Genomic DNA, 26,646 nt, shown 5'->3' with positions numbered 1-26,646 from the left:
TTCTTTTTTTGCCAGTCAAAATAATTTAACGATGTGTACAAAATGTCTGTGCTATTTAAGGCAGGTGCCAAGCACATTTGGAAAGGTAATAAACTTACCAAATAGAATGTTCTCCCAAAGGAAAAAAAAAAGCCATGGCAGTTTTTTGCTTAAGACAGATGTTTAAATAGCACTCTTCTTTTAGATCATTTAAAAATAATTTGGCAGCTGAACTGCCTATGGTCATAACACACAATCGCTTACGAAAGACAAGCAACAGATACAGAATTAATGATATACTTTTAATATTTTTACAAGTCTCTTTAAGTTGATGCCTACTGGCATTTAACAAGATTTTTATATTCAGTGTAAAAAGATTTAGAACATAAACCAACACTAAGTAATGAATATAATTTCTCTGTGCCATGCAGAAAAGAAGTCAACTTTTTACACATCATCACTCCTAAATAGTTCTAATTAAAATCCAAACTGTTCCCACTTTTGCATCATTGTCATTCTTTGGCAAAAGATTCAAAATAGCCATGGGTTAGGAAACAACTGTTCAATCATGTTCTTTATTTTTGCAAAATAAATGTGTTTTGTAAAAGGAATCTGCACTGTGCCTGGTTTATACTACATAAGCAAAAATATTATGACTTTTTTTTTTTTACTAATCTACTCCTAAAGCTTTGAGTTGCCTTTCAATCTCTTCATCGGAGATTGTAGCCTTTGAAGTAGAGGCAGATGGTAATAAGCTTCGAGCAGCTGACGGAGCTTTGGCCATCTATATTAAAGAAAGGAAAAGAGGAAAAATATGTGTGTTAACAAACATTTGGGCTAGGACATCAAGCATGTGATGTAATTTACTTTTGAAACAAATATAAAAACATGCACCTAATAGTAAAAAACAACCTGTAACAATTAACTGACAAAAGTGGTAGAAACTATTTCCAACTAAGAAAAGAACATGTTCATACCTTTCCAGAGATTTCAATTCCAATTTCATCAAGGACTTGATTCACAATATCCTGGCTTTCTTCTTCATCATCAGAGCCCTCAAAGATGTCATCAAGCGTATCGTTGACTGGGGGACGGGGAAAGGAGGAAACAAAGCAATTACAGTCAAACAAATTCCAGGTTAGATTTATTAATACATTTTTAGAAACTAGCCCAGCTATGTGTATATATTTTTTATATTTATATTATTGAAAGTAAATTTAGTGAATCAATCATCTACAAAAGTCACTTTAAGATATCAGTAAAGTACATTGGTAAATACATTTTTGAGCCACTAAATTTGTAATAATTTTCATTCCAACACAAATGTACTTGTTTTACTTCTATAGTAAAATAAGTCTACTCTGATTTTTTTAAAAATTATGCCTAATAGAAAAAAATCTATGTGATATTTACAGTTACAGGCTTAAGATTTTAAAATACAATTCCACAAACTGTATCCATTGAGCTGGTAGCCATTACACCTAACCAGAGAAGAATATGCAAGAATTAAATATCCTGTTATAATTTAAAGGCAATTTACTCTTATTATAATCATTTTCATATTTCTTAAACTTATATTAAACATATAAGAATGATATTCTAATAAAATTTAAGGTTCAATCTTTTATTAAATTTGCCCAAACAATGATGTCCAATTTAACCTTGAAGGAATATTATTTCCCTGGCCCTTCCTCCCTTCCCTTCCTAAAATATTTATTGAAAGCATTCTGTATAGAAGGCATCATGTTGAGTTGTGGGGAAAGAATTTTTGAAAGCTTGGTATTATGTCTTACTTATCTTTGAAACTGGACACTTAAGTGCCTGGCATGCAATATAAATACAATGGATGGATAGATGGAGAAAAATAAAGACCTTAGGTAGTAATAAGCACTTGAGTACAAAAGGAAAAAAATAATAAACAGATTGTGGTATGTGAAAAGATAGTGATTATGAAGTTTCAGACAAAAAAGATGACATCCAACTGGGAGGAAGGAACGTGTGAGGTAGTCCTGCAGAACATAGAGGGAACAGCGAGAGCAAAGACATGGTGAGGCAACAGGGATACAAACAAGAAAGAGTAAATTATTCTGTTTGGTTGTTATTCAAGGTCCATGAATGGACAATGTCTAGAAGAAAAAAAAAAAAATTAAAGCAGCTGGTTTGTAACCATTTCCCTCCTGATTACAGGGGATGTCTCCAGAAAAAGAAAGACAGCCTAAAACCTAGTCTGATCTCCTTGTATTCATGTTAATAACTGGGACTCCTGGTAAATAGACTAATATTTGCTAGAAAGAGAGCCCTTTTCTATGGAATGCTCTCAGCAGGATGTCCTAGTTTAGGATACTATAATAGCAAACATACAATCTATGGGTTTATGAGCCATGACTCCCTGGAAAATGTCACATAAAGTAGGTACTGTCTGGGGTACTGGAGATGTTTCATAATCTAAATAGTCCCTTCAACATGAGATGAAAAGCAACCTCATTAGACACATTAGCTATTATTCCAGGTCAGAGAACCTGTATTTGAAATAGGGAGAAAAGATTTGGAGGTTGATTTGGGATGTTCAGCCCTCTCACTGCTTTGTCTGTCCATTTTAATTGTCTGTATCCTTGACATTATTAATAAAGGTTAATATTGGTTAAGATCTTTGATTTGTATGAGCATGATTTGACAGTTTAATTTTCTGAGTTAGCTTAATAGTATAAATTTGGAAAATGCTAAAGACCTTAAGGATTAAAAAAATGGAATATCATCTTGGAAGAAATAAAGTGAATGTTAAGATTTGAATTAGAATCTCATTTATTCCATTAAGTACCCGGGCAACTTTGGGGGAAATCATTTTACCTCTCTCTGGGACTCAGTATTCTCATTGGCAAAATTTTAAAGGGGCTTGACCAGAAAATTATTTTTGATTTATGATTAGGGGATTTTACTTTGTAGTCAGCAGAAAGCCACTGAAGGAATCTGATCAGCATGCTCAGAGGTTTCTGGAAAAAGAATTCAGTAGTGTGTTACTTGGATGGTAGTTGCAAGCGAGGTGGGGAGTTTACAAGGGTCTGAATGAAGAGGTAGTTGCAGAAAAAAATGAATGAAGGGGATAGACAAAAAACACCAGAGAGGTGTAATCATAGATTAATAAAGAACGCTTTTAGGAAAAGTGTAACGAAACTAATCACAGGTATAAGAGAGATTTCCCAATGATCTTATCTCTAAAACTTGAATGTGAACAAGTTTTGGAGCAACATGGCAGAATATAAATTCTAATGGTAAAAAGATATGTTCATTTATACCTTGAATTTAACTTTGGATGACAATATTGTTAGTTTACTTTCCTAGGTTATTAAAAAAATGAGTAATCATCAATAACTATTATTTCAGACTAACTTACAAATAAAATACAAATGATAACAATTGTGATAGATACAATAGATATATGATCAAATAAAATAAATGATTATTGATTCTTTTCATTATAGCTTAATGGAAAATTTAATTTCTCTTATAAGATCTGCTCATACCTGTGCCATCATTGGAAATCACATAAACACGTTAAATCGTGTGATCATTATATAAACGACAATTCTCTTAGTCACTAAAAATTCATTGATGTTTCAAGAGCCTTGAAAGAATCATACTTATCAAAGTAAAGCCTTGAAGTAAAAACTAAAGAACTTCTGGAACTATAAAATATACAGATACAGTATCATTACACCCTAGAAGAAAAATGGGTACTCTGAAAGAGAATACTACAACAATGATGAGTTTAATAACCCTGGTAATTTAGTTAGATACTATTTTACACATTAAATGCTATTAAATTAAAATGCAAGCAGATAAGCAGAGCTAAACTGGCATATCTCTACATAAATGTAAAGCAATTAGAAAATATCTTTCAAAAGAATGATGCCAGTTTTTGACATATAAAAAAAGTAATGATTTAATGTTGACCAGGGTGCTATGAAGGGGTCACTCATTCATTACTGGTAAAATAAAAATTCTTTCTGGGAAATTTTTGGTTTTTGGTAGCATGAACCACAAGTCTTACAGAAGTTAATATTCTAAGGAGTTTTAAGAAATTAAGTCAAAGATAATATATAAACATATTTTTCAAATAATTATCAAATATACTGATAATTTGAAAACAATCTTATTGACCAATGTAAGAATGGTTTGATAAATTCGCATATATTGATGTTATGTAATGTTAAAGCTATTTTTAGAAAAGACTTCAGTGATGATTTACAGTTATGAGTACGTGCTTATGTTATATTATTACATTTTGAAAAAGCAGGATAATATTCGCTATTGTACATATAACATGATCTCACTTTTATAAACTATGGGAAAATACAGGAAGGAAATGTACAACATTATCAGTAACTATATCTGGTGGTGTGAGGTGAGATGTTTTTTATATGCTCTGTTTCTTTGTATTCTCCATATTTCCACAATAACATATAATTAGTTTATATTCAAAAAGAAGAGAACTAAATACTAAATGACTCTTATAAGGGGAAAAAAGATAAAAGAATAAAAACAAAAGGAAGAGCTCTACCATCTCTACCTCCAATATAAACAGATCTTCCATAGTATGAAAGAGTCAACATAACTCTGAAACTACCTAACTTATACCATGAAGAATTATTTTATTCACAAGTTGGTTTGGGTAAACTAATCAATAAGTAAAACTGCTGAGGCCAATGTGTAATAGAAATATGGCATAATATATTTCGTATTTTTCCCTCAGCTAAATGCGAATAGAATTTTGAGACACATACATTGCCAATTTAAAAATATACTGAATTATAATATAATATTTATTATAAGGTTTCTCTATTATATTTTGTTTCATTACTTCTGACTTCATAGATGAGAATAAGAGAATGTTACTAAATAAACTTGGCTAATTCAAAGAGGAGAAAACTATAAATTTCATTACAACTTCTTAAACTTACTCATTTCTTCAGTCATTTCCATTTTCATGTTTTCCTTCTGGAAATTCTGCATTGTTTGTAATGTCTTTTGTGGATCCATCTTCTTGTTAACTGCCTGCATTGTCTTTTAAATATATTAAAAGAATTCATGTTGGGTTCATAATTATGAAAGTTTTACCATGGAATAAATCAAAAGGGAATACATCAAACATAGACAGGCTTTTAAAAGATATGTCCTGCCATAATCAAACATAGTGTTAAGTATTCTAGGAAAAAAATGAAATATTCATTTGTAAACTATCTGCTTAACATCTATATGTTACAGATAAAAGCCAGTGTGAAAAAAACCTTATCTGAACTGTAGGCAAAAAATTATAAAAAATATTTTCAATATAAAATCCAGGCTATTCAAACAGGAAAAATAAATTTATCTATTATGTGGCAGGTATATAAATATATGTGCATATATATGTAGGTAAGGTCAATAAATTAAAAATAATTTTAAATTTAATTCTTAAAAATTTTCATTAAAATTTTTATAGTCTAAATTATTAAAAAGATTAGAGGATATTTTAGCATATATCCTTAATCTTATTAACACATTTTAAACCATGGTTTAAAGAAATTTAAAAAATTGAGTTTTATAAAATTATGTAAAAACAATTCTCTTATACAATATATTCCCAACTTATTTCAATAGAAGAGATTAATACTACCTAGTATGTTCAAAATTTATTTATAGCCACATAACATATGCTGATGTTTTGATCAACAATGGACTGCAAATACAACGGTGGTCCCATAAGATTATAATACTGTATTTTTACTGAACATGGTCTATGTTTAGATACACAAATACTTACCATTGTCTTACAATTGCCTACAGTATTCAATATAGTGTAGCCTAATAGCAATAGGCTCTACCATATAGTCTAGTATGTAAATAGGGTATACCACTTAGGTTTGTGAAAATACGTTCCAATATGTTCGCGTAATGATGAAATTGCCTAAGGATGAATTTCTCAGAATATAATCCCGTTGTTAAGTGAAACGTTATTATATTTATATATATGATGTATACGTATGTATTATATAGTTAATTCAGTATATTAAAGACACCATACAATAGAAAATATGTTGGTTTCAAAGATATGAAGTAAACACAATCCTTTCTCAATCTGTAAGCAATGCTGTAGCCAAAGTAATCTTTCCAAGTACGACACTGCACTCTCCCTATTTCTATTGCTCTTAGTGCTAAAAGCCAAACTCTATAATTTGCCTATGAGACCTAACATTGAGTGAACTCTGCTTAATAAGATAGTCCCCTTTTGCACCACAGTCCTCTATGTTCTTTTATTCCCTCAAATGTGCTATGTTCTCTCCTGCCACCTTCATATATAGTAGTCCCTCACCTGGAATGCTCTTCTCCACTTGCTTTTCCTATCAATAATACTTCAGATTTCAGTTTATATATCACTGCCTTAGGGAAATCGCCACTGACACCCCAGATTAGAATATATACTACCATTAAATCCTACTCACTATAGATGAAATTTTACATTTATTAGTGTAAATTATATTACTTTAATTGCAACCTATACTATTGTTATAAACAATACTAATAACAATAATGATGATGATGATAGTGGGGTAGCTAATGCCTATATAACCTTATTGTATGCCAGGTGGTGCTCTAAGCACCTTACATATAATAATATTAATTAAAGTTAAATAACATTTAAACCTAATGCAAACTTTATGTGCTAGGTATCATCATTTTCAGTGTGTTACAAATGAAGAATGAAGGCACAGGAAACCTAAATAACTTGCCTAAGATCACACAGCTACTAAGAAAAATGAGATATGAACCCAAGTAGTCTGGCTCTAGAGCTTATGTTCCTAACCACTGTACAAACTACCTTTCAAATGGGCTGCCTCTTAAATAGACTGTAAGCTTCATGAAGGTTAGGCTCATGCCTGGTTTTGCTTCCCATTTCATCCTCATCACTTCTTATAGTTTCTAACTAGAGGACATAAATATTTGCTGTGTTAACACATTTCTATGAAATTTAAGTGAGAATTCCAATTCAGACATCTCTGTAGGGCAGGATCACATTAAGCACCTTTTCCTAGGCTACCAATTGCAGAAGTTTGCAAAATGAGTAATCTTTACCTCAAGACTACTATTTAATAAAAAGTTTCCAGCCTAGGTATTTAAGTTAAACTAAAGTTCCAGAAAAACAGTAACTGATAAATCCTTCTGATAGTATTCTTGTGTCCTTCTGACACACTTATAAATATGAATCAAGAGGAAATTATTACACAAAAGAAATCAGACTTACAGCTTAATGAAAGAAGCAGCCCAAAAATCTTCTGACAGTTTAAGGGAAGAGAGCAAACACTTTTAAAAGTCAATTTTATAAATTTAGAAGCTACATGAGATCTTAGGAAGATGAAAATGTCCTAAAAGAAGAAATTTCATATTAAAACATATCAATAAAGAATCTAAAAGTAAAATTACTTGGATTATCTAGTATTATAACTCATTTTACTAAAATTACAGACTCTGCACCACATATACACAAGGAGATGCTTTTAAATTTGACTTGAATATCAATATTTAAATATCTTTGATAAAGGTATAAATTCATAGATATAAAGGCTCCAACTTACTTTTGCTGTGGTAGACATTGCTCCAGCCATCTTCATCTGGGAATTCATCACTTTTGTTTGTGTTGACATAGAAGTAACTTTTGAACTTACAGCAAAAGTTCTTGTTTTCTGTTTTCGTAGATGTACAAGCTGTTTGGCTAAAACTCGACAAGCTTCTTTATTACCAATCTTGGCCATTTTCTTAATTTCTAATTCCTATGAGAAGAAATAAAAGGAGGGGAATAAAATTATTACAGAGTAGTCCTCAATAATTTATTTCAGAAGAACAGACCTATTGTATATAATATACTCCTTCTCCCTGATCATGAGGAAGGGAAGAGGTTATCATAAAGTCACAGAGAGAAAGAGTAATCTGAGAGGGCAATTCCTCCACATGTTTAAATGGAAAAAAGAAAACTATGACCTTCATCCACAAATACAAAACAAATCTTCAAAAGAGTATACATATACAGCCTAGAAGAAAAATTTACCTACAAAACTAGGTAGGAAAAAAGGAACAAACAAATTAAGCAAAGAGTTGGTGAGACAGAGCAAATAAAGAGCAAAGTGTTAGAGATTTAAAGCTAATAATATGGATAATTATATTAAGCAAAATGGTCCATTTTATATCTCAATTAAAAGGCAGCTTGTCAGAAAAGAAAGCATACCCAACTATATGCTATCTCAACACTCCAACTTTAAATATAAAACAAAACTAGCTAAAAGATGAAAAAATAAACACTATATAAATATTTACCAATATCCAGAAATCTGAAGTGGCTATGTTAATATCCAATCACCTAAATTTGAGATCAATGACTACTACTAGAAATAAAAAGCATTACATAATAAGAACTCAATACATATAGATGTCATGATAATGTTAAATATGCATAGAGCTAATAAAAGTGCTTCAAGGTGGGGCGCAGTGGCTCACACCTGTAATCCTAGCACTCTAGGAGGCCAAGGCGGGCAGATTGCTCGAGGTCAGGAGTTCGAAACCACCCTGAGCAAGAGCAAGACCCCATCTCTACTAAAAATAGAAAGAAAATTAATTGGCCAACTAAAATATACAGAAAAAAATTAGCCAGGCATGGTGGTGCATGCCTGTAGTCCCAGCTACTCGGGAGGCTGAGGCAGGAGGACTGCTTGAGCCCAGGAGTCTGGGGTTGCTGTGAGCTAGGCTGACACTACGGCACTCTAGTCTAGTCCGGGCAACAGAGACAGACTCCATTTCAAAAAAAAAAAAAAAAAGTGCTTCAAAATATATGGAACACAACTGACAGAACTGAAAAGAGAAATAGACAAATATACAATTATCATGAGAGATATCAACAATTCCTCTCTTAAGTATACAACCTATGATTATTACAAGTAGAAAATCGATGCCAATACAGAAGACTTTAAAGCACTATCACCAATTTGACCTAACTGACATTTATAAGAAACTCAATCACCTACACCTGAAGCAGAATATACATTCTTTACAAGTGTACACTAAACAATCACCAAAATATTTCATATTCTGCAATAGAAAATAGGCTCAATAAATTTTAGAGGCCTGAAATCACACAAATACATCTCTAATCACAGTGAAATTAAACTGGAAATTAATAAGAAAAGCAGGGGAGGAAAATTACAAATAAGCAGAAATTTAAAAATACAGTTCTAGGCCGGGCGCTGTGGCTCACGCCTGTAATCCTAGCTCTTGGGAGGCCGAGGCGGGCGGATTGCTCAAGGTCAGGAGTTCAAAACCAGCCTGAGCAAGAGTGAGACCCCGTCTCTACTATAAATAGAAAGAAATTAATTGGCCAACTGATATATATATATAAAAAATTAGCCGGGCATGGTGGCGCATGCCTGTAGTCCCAGCTACCCGGGAGGCTGAGGCAGAAGGATCACTCGAGCCCAGGAGTTTGAGGTTTGCTGTGAGCTAGGCTGACGCCACGGCACTCACTCTAGCCTGGACAACAAAGTGAGACTCTGTCTCAAAAAAAAAAAAAAAAAAAAATGCAGTTCTAAATAAGTCATGGGTTAAAGAAAAAAATCACAGAGAAAATAAGATAACATTTTGAACTTAAAGTGAAAATGCAACACATCAAAATGTGTGAGCTGCAATTAAAACAGTTCCTGGAAGGCAATTAATAGCATTAAATCTTATATTAAAAAAAATGAGGCCGGGCGCGGTGGCTCACGCCTGTAATCCTAGCACTCTGGGAGGCCGAGGAGGGCGGATTGCTCGAGGTCAGGAGTTCGAAACCAGCCTGAGCAAGAGCGAGACCCCATCTCTACTATAAATAGAAAGAAATTAATTGGCCAACTAATACATATACAGAAAAAATTAGCCGGGCATGGTGGCACATGCCTGTAGTCCCAGCTACTTGGGAGGCTGAGGCAGGAGGATTGCTTGAGCCCAGGAGTTTGAGGTTGCTGTGAGCTAGGCTGACGCCACGGCACTCACTCTAGCCTGGGCAACAAAGTGAGACTCTATCTCAAAAACAAACAAACAAAAAATGAATAACTGGTAAGCTTCAACATAAAGTAGAAGGAAGAACAAATGAAACACAAAGCAATAAACCATAAGAAGGAAACAATATAAATAAGAAATCTACAAACTAAAAAAGAAAAACCAGTACATGAAATCAATGAAACCAAAAGCTGTTTTTGTTATGAGATCAATCAAACTAATAAACCACCAGCCAGACTGATCAAGACGAAAACCAAAACAGACAGAAAAATAGAGAACACACAAATAAATATTGAGACCACAAAGGAGAACATCACATCTTAAAGATGTTAAAGAGTAATATTAAGGGAATATTATAAATGATATATCATTACATTTTAAAATTTAGTAGAAATGGACAAATTACTTGACAGACTCAAACTATCAAAGCTCATTCAATGACAGATAACTTAATCTACTCTATATCTATTTTTTAAAAATGGGCCAGGCGGGGTGGGTGGTTCACACCTGCAATCCTAGCACTCTGGGAGGCCGAGGCAGGCAGATTGCTCGAGGTCAGGAGTTCGAAACCAGCCTGAGAAAGAGCAAGACCCTGTCTCTACTATAAAGAGAAAGAAATTAATTGGCCAACTAATATATACAGAAAAAATTAGCCGGGCATGGTGGCGCATGCCTGTAGTCCCAGCCACTCAGGAGGCTGAGGCAGTAGGGTTGCTTGAGCCCAGGAGTTTGAGGTTGCTGTGAGCTAGGCTGACACAACAGCACTCACTCAAGCCTGGGCAACAAAGCGAGACTCTGTCTCAAAAAAAAAAATGTAGTTTAAAAAACCTATCCACTAGGAAAACTTCACTCATAGATGACTGTACTGATGAATTCTATCAAAAAATTTAAGGTAAAATATACAAACCCTTCCAGCAAAGAAAAGACTGTGGGATCTCTGCCAACTCATGCTACGAGGCCAACATTATTAATCTGATATCAGATCAAATAAAAACACTACACAAAAACCCCTACAAATCAGTATCCTTCATGAACATAGATAAAAATATTCTTAAAATTTCAGTAAATTAAAAATACATCCCCCAAAATACATCATTACCAAGTAGCGTGTATCCCAGAAACAAAAGGTTGCTTCAACTTTTGATAATCAATCGATGTAATTCACTACATTAACAGACTAAAGAAAAACTACACAATCATTTCTACAGATACAAAAAATGCCAAACAAAATATTTGACAAAATTTATTCTTGATAAAAACTCTCAGCAAACTAGACAAAAGGGAATTTAAGGGCATCTACAAAAAGCCTATACTTAATATCATACTTTATTGTGAAAGACGATTTTTTTCCCCTAACATAAGTAAAAAGATAAGGATGTCTGTTCTCACCTCTTCTACATTTTATGGGAGGTTCTAGCCAGTGTAAAACAGGTCAGAAAAAGAAATGAAAAAAGGTTTCAAGATTGGAAAAGAAGATGTAGTTTTATTTATTCACATTACATGATTATCTATATGTAGAAATCTATAAAAAGTCTACAAGAACAAGTGAGATTATGAAGATTACGGGATTCAAGATGAATACACAAAAATTTAACATAGCTCTATATACAAAAACCCAACATCAGAAATTGAATTTGTTCTTAAAATATCATTTGGCATCAAAAATATGAAATACTCAGGGATAAATCTGACAAAAGAAATGCAAAACCTTTAAACGTACAAGTACAAAACACTGCTAAGAAAAATTAAAGATCTAAATAAGAAGAAAGAAATACTATCTTCATGGGTCAGAAGACTTAATATTAAGATGTTAATTCTTCCCAAATTGACTTACATATTCAAAGTAATCCAAATCAAACTCTAATCCAAATACAAAATCAAAATCAAAATCAAACTTTAGATCTTATTTGTAGAAATTACCAGTGCATTCTAAAGTTCATAGGAAAAATGGAAATCACCTAAAATAGTCAAAATAATCATGAAAAAAGAAGTACAAAGTTGAAGGATTAACACTTTCTAGCTAGAAGATTTACTTTAAAGCTACAGTAAAAGAACAACGTAGTATTGGCTTAAGAACTGTCATATAGACCAATGGAATAGCACAGAACCAGGAAGATGCCCACATGTATTTAGACAACTAATTCAAATGACAAGGGTTGACAAGGGAGAGGTGCCAGCAACAAATTATGTTGGAATAACTAAATTTCCATATGCAAAAAGTGAACCTCTACCCTTACCTGACACCAGACTGAAACTTAATTCAATATGGTTCACATTTTTAAATGTAAGCAGTAAAATTGTAATACTTCTAGAAGAAAACATAAAAGAAAATATTAGTGACTTTGAGTTAGGCAAAGATTTCTTAGATAGGACTACACACACTAACCACAGAAAAAAAGAATAAATTGTACCTGACCAAAATACAAAAACAAAAGCAATTTTGTTCCTCGAAAGACACTTAGGAAAATGAAAGACAAGGCCAAGAACTTGGAAAGAATATTTGAAAAACAGATACTTAATAAATACTTGTATCTAGAATAAAGAACTATTACAACTAATCAATAAAAAAACAATTTTATGAAAAAAAGTAGGTAAAATATTTGAATAGACAATGGCAAAGAATATATGTAAATGGCAAACAGGTACATGAAAAGCAGCTCAGCATCGTTAGTAAACAGGGAGATGTGATTTAAAATGATAATCTACTACAAACCCACCATGATGGCTTAAAATTAAAGACTGCCAATTCCAAGTATATTGTTAAGTCTCACATTTCTAGTGGGAAGAAAAATATAGTTGCTTTGCAAACTGTTTAACATTTGCTTATACAGTGAAACACATTTATCCTATAACATAGCTTCTCAATCTTAGGAATATGCCCATGATAAGTAAAAACTCATGTTCACACACAGACTTTACTTGAATGTTTATAGTAACTTTATTACAAATAATCAAAACCTGGAAATTACACAAATGTCCACTTGCTAGTAAAGATATAAATAAATTGTAATATACACACACTATGGAATAACATGCATGAATAAAAAATATAATTAATACTGATGCATTTAACATTGATTAACATCAAAATAATCATGCTAAGTGAAAGAAGACACATAAAAGTTATTTATTATAAAATTCCATTTATATAAAATTCTAGATATGTAAACTAATCTACAGTGACAGATCAGTATTTGCCTCACTGAGGAGGACGGAGACAGAAAGGGATGGGTAGGAGGGATTTCCAAAGGCATAAGAAAATTTTTAGAGATGGTGGATATGTACAAGCTTGACTGTAATAATGGTTTCATGAGTTTATACATATGTCAAATATATCAAATTGCATGCTTTAAACATATACTGTTTATTGCATGTCAATTACTCAATAAAGCTGTTTTTTTAAAAAAGATTTGAGGCAACATATGTTTAAAAACATAACATACAGAAAATTAAAGATGAAGTAGATGAGTCTATTAAAAAAAGGATATTCATTGTCACAGACACACTGATCTTTAAAATACCAAGTAAGATACCTATGAGCTAACGTAATTATTTTTTTTATAACTCTCTCTTGTTTTCCATGACTATTTTATCTTTGCTGTTAACTAAGAGGAAGGGGCTTCCATTTTAAGCAGTATTTCTTCCTAGGCATTCATGACTTTCATAAACTGAAGAATAATTTGATTCAGAATACACAGAATCCTGATAAAAGTCAGCAGAATGATACAATAAACAAAGGTAAGCAGAAGATGCAGGAAGTCATTAAATGCCATTTCTTAGTCAAGTAAATCACTTACCACCTGCCATGTGCCTTTTTCCTAGTTAGCTAATTATTCCAACACTAATTTCCAAATTTGTTTGAAAAGTTACACTGAAATTTAATGTTCTACTTACCAGCTGTTTTTCTTGTTTCTCTAAAGCTGCTCGATCTCTGATTATAGCCCTCTGTGTACCACGTAACTCTCGATTCTGTTCCTTTATTACATCTAAGAGAATCACAAAAGAAATCTAAATTTATGGGTTGTAAAATTTTCAATACCATTTAAAATACTGGACTCAGAGATCATGATTTAAAAAAAAAACCCTATACTTAGTAGATGTTACACATTTTTATTTCAATTTAATATATTAAAAAGTTAAATATTAAAATTTGGATCATAATATCAATTATATGAAGAACTGACAGAAGGTGAATATAAATATAGTCTGAGATTTAATCAAAAGTATGCATTAAATTATAATAAAATATTCCCCCAGAGAACTGATTTGTACATAACATTTTATGTGGCACATATACATGTCTGTCTGTCTCTCTCTCTCACACACACACACACACTCCCATGCTTTTCATCTCTCCATACTCTAATACTACATGAAATTTCAGGAAGGCAGACAAGTCTTGTATTTATTGAATCTTTTTTTTTCCTACAGTAAGTCATAACAGTGAAACAGCAGACTTTCTAATGAGGCAGATACAGATTTAAATGCCACTTCTGCCACTTGATCATTATATGATTGTATCTTGGAAATGTTAGTCCATACCCTAAACCTTAGGTTTCTTATTCAAAAGAAAGGAATTATTTTAAGGAGTAAATAACACCCCAATGTCTGGATATAGTATAAACATCTACTCAATCATAATGTTTTTCTAATTTATCTCATCATTTGGATTCTTTAGTCCTACCTTTTGAAGAATTACAGTATTTACTCTAGGCTTGATCAACTGTAATTTTGGGTTAGTTGCTACTAAATAATAATTTCTTCAAAAATCACAGAATCAATGTCAATTCTTGCAAACACTGAACTCTCATAATCAACAATCTTGCTACATAAAAAAACTACCCTTTTCAGTAAAGGGGCACAAGGCAAGAACTAGGGTAAGGGCCTGAAAACTCTACGAAGGCACAGTCCTAGCTAAAAGTAATGATAATAATTAGTTGCTGTACTCTTGTTTGCTTCTCTATAATTGCTACTCTGGAGTCACATAGTTGGTAGTCATAAAGATTCTCTTGATTTTGTCCTTAGATAACGTCACCTTTTCAAAACCCAAAGGTAGTTTCTGAGATATCTTCCACATCCCGCATTCCAGTGGATTGGCTGATCTACAGACCAGCCGCCCATACCAAGAAACTGATTCAAGTGGAAATTGTGAACTCAATCCAGGAACAAATTCAAAGATTTGCCCCTATTGCCTAATCCTTTGCCTGCCAATCTGTCTTAAACACCTTGTCTCCCAAATTCTCAAGGAGGCGGATTTTAAGAATTCCTTCCCTTTCCCACTTAACACTCTGTGGAATTAACCCATTTCTCTGCCATAACACCTGCTATCTCAGGGTATTGGCTTCCTCTTGGGCAGTGGGCAATGAACCTGGCCCGGTGATAACACCTATATTATTCCATTTAAAGTTCATAATAATAATACTATGGAGTTTCTATTATTTGATAAATAAGAAAATTAAGTGTTAGGTTAAATAACTTGTCCAATGTCATGTAGGTAGCAAACAGTAACACCAGATTTGGATCCAAGCATCTGTCTCCCAGTGATCTTAACCATTTCACTAGAGTAACTTTTTAATAAAGAGGTAGATTAAAAATAACAACAGAAAAAACAGTTTATTTATCAAATAGTACCACGACAATTGGATATCCATGTAAAAAAAGAATACAGTTGGACTCCTATCTTATACTGTATACAAAAATTAATTCAAAAAAGATCAATGATCCAAATATAAGAGCTAAAATCATAAAATTCTTAGAATACATAAAAGTATATCTTCATGACTTGGAATTTGACAACAGATTCTTAGATATGACACTAAAAGCATAAGGAACAAAAAAATTATACTTCATAAAATTAAAAACGTCTGTACATCAAAGAACATTATCAAATGAAAAGACAACCTACAGAATAGGAAAAAATATATGCAAATCATATATCTGATAAGAGTCTAGTATCCAGAATATATAAGGAATTCTTATAACTCAAGAACAAAAAACAACACAATTTTAAAATGGCTTAAAAAATACAAGCAATTTCAAGGCTTGAAAGATACAAAGGTCATAACTTATGATTACATTCATAAGAAATATCCAGAAAAGGTAAATCCATAGAGACAGAAAGCAGATTGGTAGTTGCCAAGGGTTGGGGTTGCTGTGAGGTAGGCTGACACCAGGGCACTCTAGCCCTGGCAACAAAGTGCAACTCTGTATCAAAAAAATAAAATAAAATAAAATAAAATAAAATAAAATAAAATAAAATAAAATAAAATAAAATAAAATGAAAACCCTTCCTTGTAAGTCATAGGGGAGTTTGGGTCTTAAGCACTAGCTGCCTGTTACCCTTGCATGGTACCATACAATAAAAATGTCTCTTCCTCCCACTACAATTCTTGGCTTCCGTGTCTGGCTTTGCTGTGCCAGAAGAGTGGACCCCAGTTTGGTTTCATAACAATGTTGTGTAGACAAATATATTGGGGAAATGTTGAAATTGAATAAAAATAAATAGACTTCTTTGCTTCAAAGCTTCTGAGAATGTTTAATTATGACTATGCACTGTCAATCCTTAAAAGGAGATTACAGATTATTGCTCAAATTTATTAAGTTAAGAATCCTTTTTAGGAAATATCTATTAACATTTCCTTGACATTAGTGTTTCATAGAGCACTGGTTGAGATCCTATTCTAAAATAACATGCCATGTTAGTTTGCTAGGGCTGCCATGGGCTGTCATAACAAAATATCATAAACTGTGTGGTTTAAACAATAGAAATTTATTTTGTCATAGTTCTGGAGGCTGAAAGTCCAAGGAGAAGGTGCCAGCAGGTTTAATTTCTCCTGAGGCTTCTCTCCTTGTCTTATAGATGTCCACCTCCTTGTGATGTCCTCAGATGGCCTTTTCTCAGTGTGTGCCTCTTCCTGGTGGATCTTTCTCTTCTTGTAAGGACACCAGTCATATTGGATGAGGGCCCCATCCTTATAACCTCATTTAGCCTTAATTATCTCTTTACTGGCCCTATTTCCAACTACAGTCACATTACAGGTCAAAGCTTTATCATATGAATTTGGGGGTGGGGGTGGGGCAATTCAGCCCCATAACACATTATATCTTTCCTCACTTAGACATCTATAAACTGACCCCAAACAACAAAAAAAGCTGTTGTTTTCCCTATTTTTCAAAAGAATTATTAACCTCTTCACCCTCAACACTGAAACACCCAATTTTCTTCTTTTGGACTTAGTTCCCTATCTAGTCAAAGCCAATAGATTGGTCTGAAAACATTTATCACTTACCTCACTGTTTTGACAGAAAATGTGTTCTAAATTTAAAACTATGAAATTACAAATGAACTTCTAGAGTACAACCCCTTCAGGTACTAAGGACCCCCTAAACTAGTACAGAAGAAGTGATAGTATCCAAGAGTAAAGGCAGTCTGCTACAGCTACAATAGTACTACTCAGAAAGAGAAGCAATTATCCTGAAAAGTTAAACTGGGGGCAGATAATTAACATAGGCACACAGCAATTGCTGAAAGCCTTGATTGCTAAAACCTAAAATTCTATCAACATGTATTTTTCTACATTACTAGGGTATCAATACAAATTTGGTCTTTATCCTGGGTTCCTGCCAGAGAGAGACTAAAACCCTTGGAATTTCCTAAATGATAAAAGTGTCTTTTGTTAGTCATAACAAACCCCTTTCCACCACACCTAAGTATATGGTGTGGAGTGGCTGGTGGCTGATAGCTTCAGGATGGAGTTGGTCACCAGAAAGACCAGGCACTTGATTAGAGAATAGGAACATTCAGCTCCACCCCTAGACCTGAGGGGAGGGAGGGACTTGAGATTCAGGGAGCCTTCCAGTTGGTGAATACATTGATGTGCTAGAAAGATGGTGCACCCAGAGAGGACATGGAAGCTCTGTTCCCCCTCCCAACCTTGACCTACATAACTCTTCCATTTGAGTGTTCCTTAATTGTATACTTCATAATAAACCAGTAATAGTAAGTAAAACACTTTCCTGAGTTCTGAGAGTTGTCCTAGCAAATTATCAAACCTGAAGACGGAGTTATAGAAACAAGTGGTCAGTCAGAAGTATGGATGACAATGTGGGACTTGTGAGTAGCATTTGAAGTAGAGGCAGTCTTGTGGGACTGAGCCCTTAACCTAGAGGATCTGCTCTAACTCTAGATAATTAGTGTCAGAATTGAATTGAATTGCTGAACACCAAATAGGTGTCTCAGAATCAGAGTTGAGACTAGATATAGTCATGTTTATTAAAAAATAATTATTACATGCAATTTCAAAAACACATGTAATGTAATTAAAATAGTTTGATTATACTTTTCTTAATTTTATATAATTATTAATATATGTACCATAACTGTCACTGTATATCATAAAAGGAAAAATAAAGCAAATTAACTACTGCACATTCCACAGCCTCATAATTGATAAAAGACCTATTAATATTTAAACAGTTCTAAGCTATAAACTCAGAGTATCTAATATTACATACTAAAACATAATAACACTTTAAAACATATTATGGTAAGTAGGAAAATATAGTAAAACATCTTTTCATATGAGACGATAAGAACACCCTATAAAACAAACTGATTACTCTACAATTCTTTTAAAACAATTCCTACATCAAACCCACATTTAATGATTTGGTCTTCTACATAATTCAGAAGGAATAACATAAGAACAGTTCTGAGACACCTTTAATGTTCTTATGGCCAAGTTTATTTTCTATTAGATTTATTTCTTAGTAGGTATGATTTTATCCCAATATTACAATCTCTTTAAGGGTAGGGAATACATGCACTTTATTTGCTGTCTTCCCACCTTACTTCATGCTAGATACTACTCCAGTAAGTCATAGTTAGCAGTGATCTAAAGGAGTTCAAACACATATACTGAAATGTCAAAGAGTTTGTCTTATAGGCATATTTAACACATTCTTTTAAAACATACATTAATAATAAAATCTATTGGTTGTCAAGAAAGATAATTTAACAACAGTAAAATCTAAACTATGATAGATAACTTTCTACAATGGAAAACACAGCACTGAAATAATCAGCCATTTCCCTTATAATTTTTTGCTCTCCTCTCTTTTTCTTTTTTCTTTTTCTTTCTTTTTGAGACAGTCTCACCAATGAACAATAAAATGGGAAGGCATCCTGGCTATGTGGGGATTTGTGAGGAGAAAAAAAATTTTCAAAAATGCTACAAACTTTAAAGCTAAGCAATAAAAAAGAAACATTAAAGGTCAGTAAAATGTTGGTTCTAAGAACCAGATTTACTCAGAGAACGAAGAACAATGACAGAGAGAGAGTAGGTAAGGAGAGATCAGAATTTGATATGAAAACCAAATTTGTTTCTCACCTTTAGAAATGTTGTATCAGAAATTCAGGGATGAATATTATCAGCTTAATTAACCAGTTTTAATACATAGCAAAGAAAAACAAAAACAAGCAAAAAGCAACAATGGGAAACAGAAAGAATAGTGGAAGAACATATCAACAGCTTTACTGTTCATACAGTCAATGGAGCCAACCAACTTAAGAACCAGGTTGAAGATGAAAACCTCAGTAAGACTTGGAAGGAAAAGGCACGATATTAATGAGAAAACAGGAGAGGCAAAGAAAACAGGAAAGATGCATCTTATGCATCTATGGCTGCATAAGATGAAGCAAAAAGAAATGTATGGATCCTACCAGTAAGTCTTAAAGTCTCACTTAACCCCTGAGGAATTCATTCAAATGAATTTATTTTATTATTAGCAAAATGTCAGTGTTTTTGAGAGCTGAAGGAAGGTATTGAGATGAACATGCATCAGTGGACCTTTAGGTCTCATTTGGTACCCAAGGACAAAGTCTTTGGCAACGTCATCAATAACAGCTTCAGTACAGAAAACTATCAAAGGGCATATTTTATCTTAGATAAATGAGAGAATGAGAGGGACGGTGTCCCTCGAAGAAATGTCTCACAAACCTACAAACTTGAAGATAGGAAAGAGTAGTATGAAAAGAAACATGTGTCTTTAGTGTCATGCTAGGGATGGAGAACACAGAGGAAAGAGATTTTTCTACAGAAATAGCTGTTCTAAAATTATGGAGAACTTTTGCTAAGAAAAATGCTGAGAAGAACATACTCTGCTTCTGAAACCCACACTCGATTAGTTTTCTTTGGTGTAACAAGAATGTAGGGGTTAAATAGAAAGTAAAATTTGAGTTTTTAAATATTCAGAATAAGGAGCACTACATGGACACACAGTATCCTAGGAAAGATCTGAATACTGTAGGTTCCACCACAAGAATGTTGTATTGTATTCTGGAAAAAAGAAGAGATGTGTCAGAGGGTATTCAGTTTATACAGATTATAGACATATTTTCTCTTAACATATCAAAAATGTGACATAACAACTGACCTGTTGACAGAAGATTTATCCTAACTTAGTCAAAACTTCACAAATTCTAAGCTCTAGAAAACTAACACATATGAATATCATTCCAATGAGGCAAATCCCAAAAATCTCTGTTCCTCTTTTGTCTGTAACATTTCTCAAATTGTCTTTAAGTTTGTACTAAGGCTTACAATGGATGACAATAATGTGGATGTATACTATACTAAGCTCTGAATTCTGGAAACACTACCTTTGACTAGTAAATGCTATCATTTTAATAACTGAGTCTCTAAGTTATACACTACTGCAGAGATATTTTCAGATATGCTAAAAACTCTGAAACTTGAAATTATGAAATATAGGAAAGCTTTAGAATAAAGATAATCCAACTTTGGAAGTGTAGAAGGATCTACTTTGGTTCTAGTGAATGCACATCAGAAAGCAAAAGTTACAAACCAGGAATATGAGTGAGGTTCTTAACACAGTTTGAGGTAGCATCAGAGAAGACTTACTGGAGAAGGAAAAAACCTGAGATACTTCATGTTAGCTAGAGGAAGGTAAAATGAGAACTCTAGGTATAAGGCCATCATAAGCAAAAATATGCCAAGGTAAGAAAGAGTATGGCATATACTGATGAACAGAAGAACCGTGTTGCTGGACCGTAAAATGTCGATAGACATGGCTGGAAAGAAGACAAGGGCCAGATCAAGGAGATTCATATATGCATTATTAAAATGCTCACACTTGGTGCTAGCAGTACCTGAGATTCAATAAATGGGTTTACACTGAGGAGCAGCATAGTCAGTTTTAGGCTGCAGGTTTATCAATCACATAGCCAACTTTGTTGATGAAGGATTTAAAGCCCATGAAGTTACAGAGAAACAAAGTAAATTAGGTAATGTAGTAAAGTGGAAGATGAGTAGGACGTGAATTACAGCAAAGAGTTACAGACACACAGAGGAAAATCATACGTGTCAAATATTTAAAAGGCAAAAGAAGAGAGATTTGGTAATTAGTTGAAAGCAGAGGACAACCTCAAGTACTGCCAACACTGGAAGAGGAAAACTCAGGAAAGAAACTTTAAAGGAGATGATGCTGAATTCTATCTGGGATTTTTAAATTGAGGTACTGTGGGACATCCAGGTACAGATATTCAGCAAATTGTTGGACACACTGGTCTGAAACTCAGAAAGTATATCTAGAGATATAAATTGGGGATCCAGCAGCACTTAGGTTATAACTAAAATTGAAGTGATATGAATAAAGAGCATACAGGTAGAGAATGTTCAATTAAAACAGTGGTAGCCAAGGATGAAACCAAGAAGAACACTAACATTTAAAGAGTACGTTAAAAAAAGAAAAGAAAAACTTGAAAGAAGAAAGAAAAAGATTGGTCAGAAGAAAATTAAGAGAGATATGTCATGGAAGTCAAGAAAGAGAATTTCAAAGAAAAAATTATCAGAACAAAATGCAAAACCCAGACTCGAGATGGTCACTAAAAAATGGCCATTAGATTTGACAATCTAGAGGTCATTCATGATCTAAGCAAGATCTACCTCATTATATGCAATATAAAGCAAACTGCTATACAATGGGAGGAATCTGAGAAGAAGTAGGGATAGGATACATCACTACTCCTTCAAGAGGTTCGCATGAAGAGCAAAAAGAGACTGGACCATACTTCCTAAGTAATGCTGGGTCTAGGGAGAATTAGGAAAAGGATAAGTATTTCCGGTTCTACCACCACTAGAAATTAAAGTTCTGCTACTAATTCCAAAATAAAAGAGTCTGGTTCACATACAAAATGTAAGCACTGCATGGCACCCACCAAAAGTTAAGAATTCCAACTGTAATGTATTTACTGAAGCTAATTATGTACTTGCTGTACTCAACAAAAACAACAAAATTAAACTGTGCCATGGATTGATCTCTAATAAGAAAAAATAAATGATGATAATACATAAAGTGACAAGGTCATGGCTCTGACACTTAGTAGCTGTATGATCTTGGGCAAGTTACTGAGTCCTTTTCTTCTAAATTTCCTTATCTATAAAATGAGGATAATAATAGTACTTATCTCAGGTTTTATGAGAATTAAGCAAGAGTGCATGCAAAATGCTTAACACAATGATGCTTTAAGAGGTGGACCTCAAATTTGTCTTTACTGAGGACAACAGACAAAAATTATATAATGCTTAAAGAACTTCACTTTTTAAAAGGCATGTTTGGTTATGCATTTATGACAAGTTCTCATGGCATCTTGATTTACAGGTTCATAATCAGCTTCATTAAATAGGTCACAATTAGTCTCATAGGAAAAAAATAAACACTGTTCATGAACATCTTAACAATATATATGCATATTATCTTACAGTCAGTAAAAGGAAAACCAGATAGTACTCAATTGTAATTTCAATTCACAAGAATCCTTCTCTTCAATGGCATAGAGGTACATCTCTCATTAATTTCTGTAACAAAGTATACACTGCAGAGACTTGTTCATCTTTGTGTCAAAAATGAATTAAACATAACTCTGAATAGTAATAAGGGCTGTAATGTTGTCACCCTTTTTAATTTACATGTGCAGTAGTCTTTAATGATACAGTATATAACTCTTCCAGCCAATCCAAAGAGACAAAAAGATTCAATTATTCTCCAGATCTATAAGCAGTTACATATTTTGCTTATCTATCATAATTTTATTACTGCTGGAACAGATAAAAAGTCAGCATACAATAAAAGATCTTATGATCAATAATCAACACATCCAAGGATCTGAGAGAAATGCATAAAAATACATTAAATTTCATAATACATAGCCTCATTACTGCTAAGAAGAATGCTGCCACCTTTTATGCAAAACTCAAAATCTTTCTTATGATAAAACAAGAAGTAAAAACAGTGAAGCTTTATATCAAAATAATGAAAATATAGATCTATAATTAAAATGTCAGTAAATGATTTGAATTGACATAATTTTTAAAAAACATCAAGTATGCAGGTTGGTAGTTATAGTAAGTATACATGGTGGCCAAATTTACATTCAGAAATCTCACATATAGAGCTTTAATTTAGTGGCATAGTTCCTAGCAAAAGGTCTTAAGACTTTTTTCACAAATAAGTCTATTCAGCAAAAACATTATTTCTTAGAAAAATTAACTCAAAACACTCTTACTGCACATCCTCATTGTCTTTTTCCTCTACACTTTAGGTACAATAGTCCCTAGATTGCCAAAATCACCAGGAAGCACAGAAATGAGATTTATGTCTTTGAAAATATTTGACAGACAGAAAGCAGTTAAAACTAGGATATTTGGCTTTTGATGTTAAAAAAATTAAATCTATGTGTAACATCACAGTAAGAGAGATGAAACCACTTTTCCTCTGTTTAGTAAATTCTCACTATATAAAACTCAAGCAACAATAAAAAAAATCCTAGCCCCTTCCCCATGCCCAGAGTACTGTATAATAAGTGAAGATCACAATATTGGTGCTGAAACAGTGATAAAATAAAGTGCCATGTTAAAGATTAAACAGCATTCTCATGAAAAACACACATAAAACCCATTTCTCATAATTGTGTTACATTATATACCAAGTTGGTAGTTATTTCAGGTATTGTAAATAGTACTTCTCAATTAATAAAAAGTTAATAAACCAAAAAAATTTTTTTCAATTGTTTTTAATTACCCAGAATAAGCCAAAATGCATAATGCTGTGTGATGAATTACAGTTAAGGTGGTATTTATGTGGTGCACTGAAGGGCAAAGCAGTAGGGTAAAGATGATGTCTTTGTTGTCCTTCCCAAAATAATTTTGCTGGCATTGGAACAGTCAACACAAAGGAATGAAGGAGTTACTCGCAGGTCTGGACTGAGCACCCTATTTGTACCAATCACTGTCTAGCTACCACTGCTCCTTTTGTGGCAGAGTTAGACCCTTACAAAGAAGTGATTCTTTAGTTGAACCAGCAACAACCTAGACTCAACATGTATTGGGAAACAATTTATAAATAATTTGAATAAATTTAAGTCCTGGCAGCAGTCAATGAAAATTACGACTAATTAATCAGTGGTATATAAATACATTACAGGCATTGCATTTGAACACCACAAAATGTGTACATTGCTGTATTCACTTTTTTTTCCTCTTAAGATGATGCTGAGCTAAATGTCTGAAACAATGCAGATACCTAAAATTTAAACTTCTGTGCGGATAATACATACCCCATCTTTTACTATAGTTAGCAAAAGATGATTATAAGGTGAAAAATCCATTATGAAAACTAAATCTGGGCACTTCCCTTAGGTTCCTTTTATTTTTTTTTTTTTACTGGAGTCAATCAAGAAGCATTTGTTTCACACCTCTACTGACAGTGTCCTAAAGGGGCAACCTGCCCAGACCCAAGTCCATTTTGTAACTGGAGCCTATTATCCCCTCCCCCTACTCCAAGACAGGTTTCCTGGCTGGATGCCTAGAAGTACATCCCCAAACTGAAGAGTAACAAATCAAGCAGAAGAAACCAACAACAAATACATTAAATCACCGAGTCCAATGACCCTCAAGGGCTAGCAGTACCCTGCCTCATGCGAAATAGGGTCCCGCTGAGGAAAATACGAGGGCGGTGAAGTGTGATCAGAGGGAAGCAGCCAGATCAGCCAGGTGAGGTTGAGGTGGGGTCAGAAGAAATGCGGGAGCAGAGGAGTGACGCAGCGACAGCGGTCACCTGTGGGGCCACTCGAACCAGCTCCGCCACAGGGACAGCAGCAAGAATCGCAGCCGAAAGCCCCCCAAAGACGCCGGGGAACCAGAGAGCTGGGCCCTTTCAGCCCGGCCTGGAACTCACCATCCACGGTTTTCTTCTTGAAGAGGGACGCCATGGTCAGGGACCGCGCCCTGGCGGCCCGGCTCGGCCCGGTCCGGCCCGAGACAGGGAAAGGACAGGAGGAAAAGGACAGGCCCTTGGCGAGTTCGGGGTGGCGGAGCGAAGGGCCAGGGGGCGGAGGGCAGGGTCGCCAAGCAGGACCCGGCGAAGGGGCGTATCCACGAGGCTACCGCAGCCGCGTCGCCGGGAGCTCAGGTGACTAGGAACTAAGACACTTTTTGGAGAAGTCACTTCTGGGCGGCGCCTGCGCATTCGGAGCGCGCGCCTGCGCACTGCGACGCCTGAAGCCGCTGCCACTTCCCTCGCCTCCGCGGCTGCCCGGTCTTCCCGCTTACGGGGTCGCCGCGGGGCGAGGCCGGGGCTTGTACGGGCGGGAGAGCGCGGGACACGGCGAGCGGTGGCAGGGGCCTCTCCGTTCAGGTCCTCTGCAGACTGAGAACAGAGATCAGCCTTGCTTGGTGCTTTCCTCCTTGCCCCGGGAGAAGCTGGAATGAGGGGTACCCCGGGGACAGCAGAACAAGCGGGGGTCGTCCCGGAACCGCCTGGACCCGCTCCGCGTTGCTTTTTCACCGTCCCGTTGCTGTCAGTATTATTTTCTTGCGTGCCTAAGAGCAGGGGCAGGTAGTAACGCTGAGTTCCTAGAAGTCGTGCTCTTTTCGGCACCGACTCGCCGGGCGGTGCCCGCGGGACCGAGGCGCTCGCTCTCCCGCCACCCTCGGCCGCCGACTGCGACGACCCGGCGCGGGTTTCCGGGAGTGCGGTGTCTGGAGTTGGGGGTGGCGCGAGGAGGAAGGGAATGGGAGCAAGTTTCTTCATGGAACACTTTAATGTTCTTGGCCGGAAACATTAAGAAAATAAAAAATCCACACGTTTGTAAACCGGTTTGCGTGTCTCCAACTCTCTTGATTTCTTGTAAATCATGACTCAGAAAAATGTTAAGGTTATACCGTGACCCTATTAGAATTCTGCATGGCTGTATATTGGTGTTTGATGGCGGAGGAGCAGGGGGGAAACAACTCCATATCATATTAAAGGAATACTGTAATGAATCATTTAAAGAATCCTTGCATGTAGGACTATAAATATGGAAATCATGTATGTGTACATGTAAACACACATATCTCTGTTGAATGTATTGTTTTGTTATTTAGAATCTGAATTTAGCATTGAACTTTTCTTCCCAGTCCACTGCTGCTTTGAACAACACTGCCTTCCACAGGATAAAAATAATAGTAGTATTTTATTTTGTAGATGTCATTTCTGATACGGAATACACTCCAATAATCGTGTCAATATTGTTAATCACTTCTGAATTTA

The 26,646-nt window shown here is 34.5% G+C and overlaps 1 protein-coding gene across 2 annotated transcripts; it reads right to left on the bottom strand.

Moving 5' to 3' along the window:
- On the bottom strand, nucleotides 1-26,203 carry CHMP2B (charged multivesicular body protein 2B). 2 transcript variants are annotated; one of them, XM_012743027.2, is made up of 6 exons: nucleotides 25,291-25,460; nucleotides 13,930-14,021; nucleotides 7,590-7,784; nucleotides 4,938-5,040; nucleotides 957-1,063; nucleotides 1-763 (listed from the first exon to the last, which is right to left on the bottom strand). In XM_012743027.2, exons 1-6 carry the CDS (start codon nucleotides 25,322-25,324, stop codon nucleotides 650-652), a joined length of 645 nt encoding a protein of 214 aa, XP_012598481.1. In that variant the 5' UTR covers nucleotides 25,325-25,460; the 3' UTR covers nucleotides 1-649. The 2 variants fall into 2 exon arrangements, with proteins under 2 accessions (XP_012598481.1, XP_075857057.1); XM_076000942.1 differs by lacking the exons at nucleotides 1-763; nucleotides 957-1,063; nucleotides 4,938-5,040; nucleotides 7,590-7,784 and having other exon boundaries at nucleotides 13,929-14,021; nucleotides 25,291-26,203.
- Between the last annotated feature and the right edge of the window lie 443 nt (nucleotides 26,204-26,646).

Source organism: Microcebus murinus, chromosome 1, assembly GCF_040939455.1.
Source record: "Microcebus murinus isolate Inina chromosome 1, M.murinus_Inina_mat1.0, whole genome shotgun sequence".
Taxonomy (NCBI): domain Eukaryota; kingdom Metazoa; phylum Chordata; class Mammalia; order Primates; family Cheirogaleidae; genus Microcebus; species Microcebus murinus.
This window is presented reverse-complemented; position numbering and strand designations above follow the sequence as displayed.

Bases quoted from the DNA above. Each gene is read 5' to 3' on its own strand.
- CHMP2B (XM_076000942.1), bottom strand. From the start codon at position 26,145: ATGAAGAAACTTGCTCCCATTCCCTTCCTCCTCGCGCCACCCCCAACT.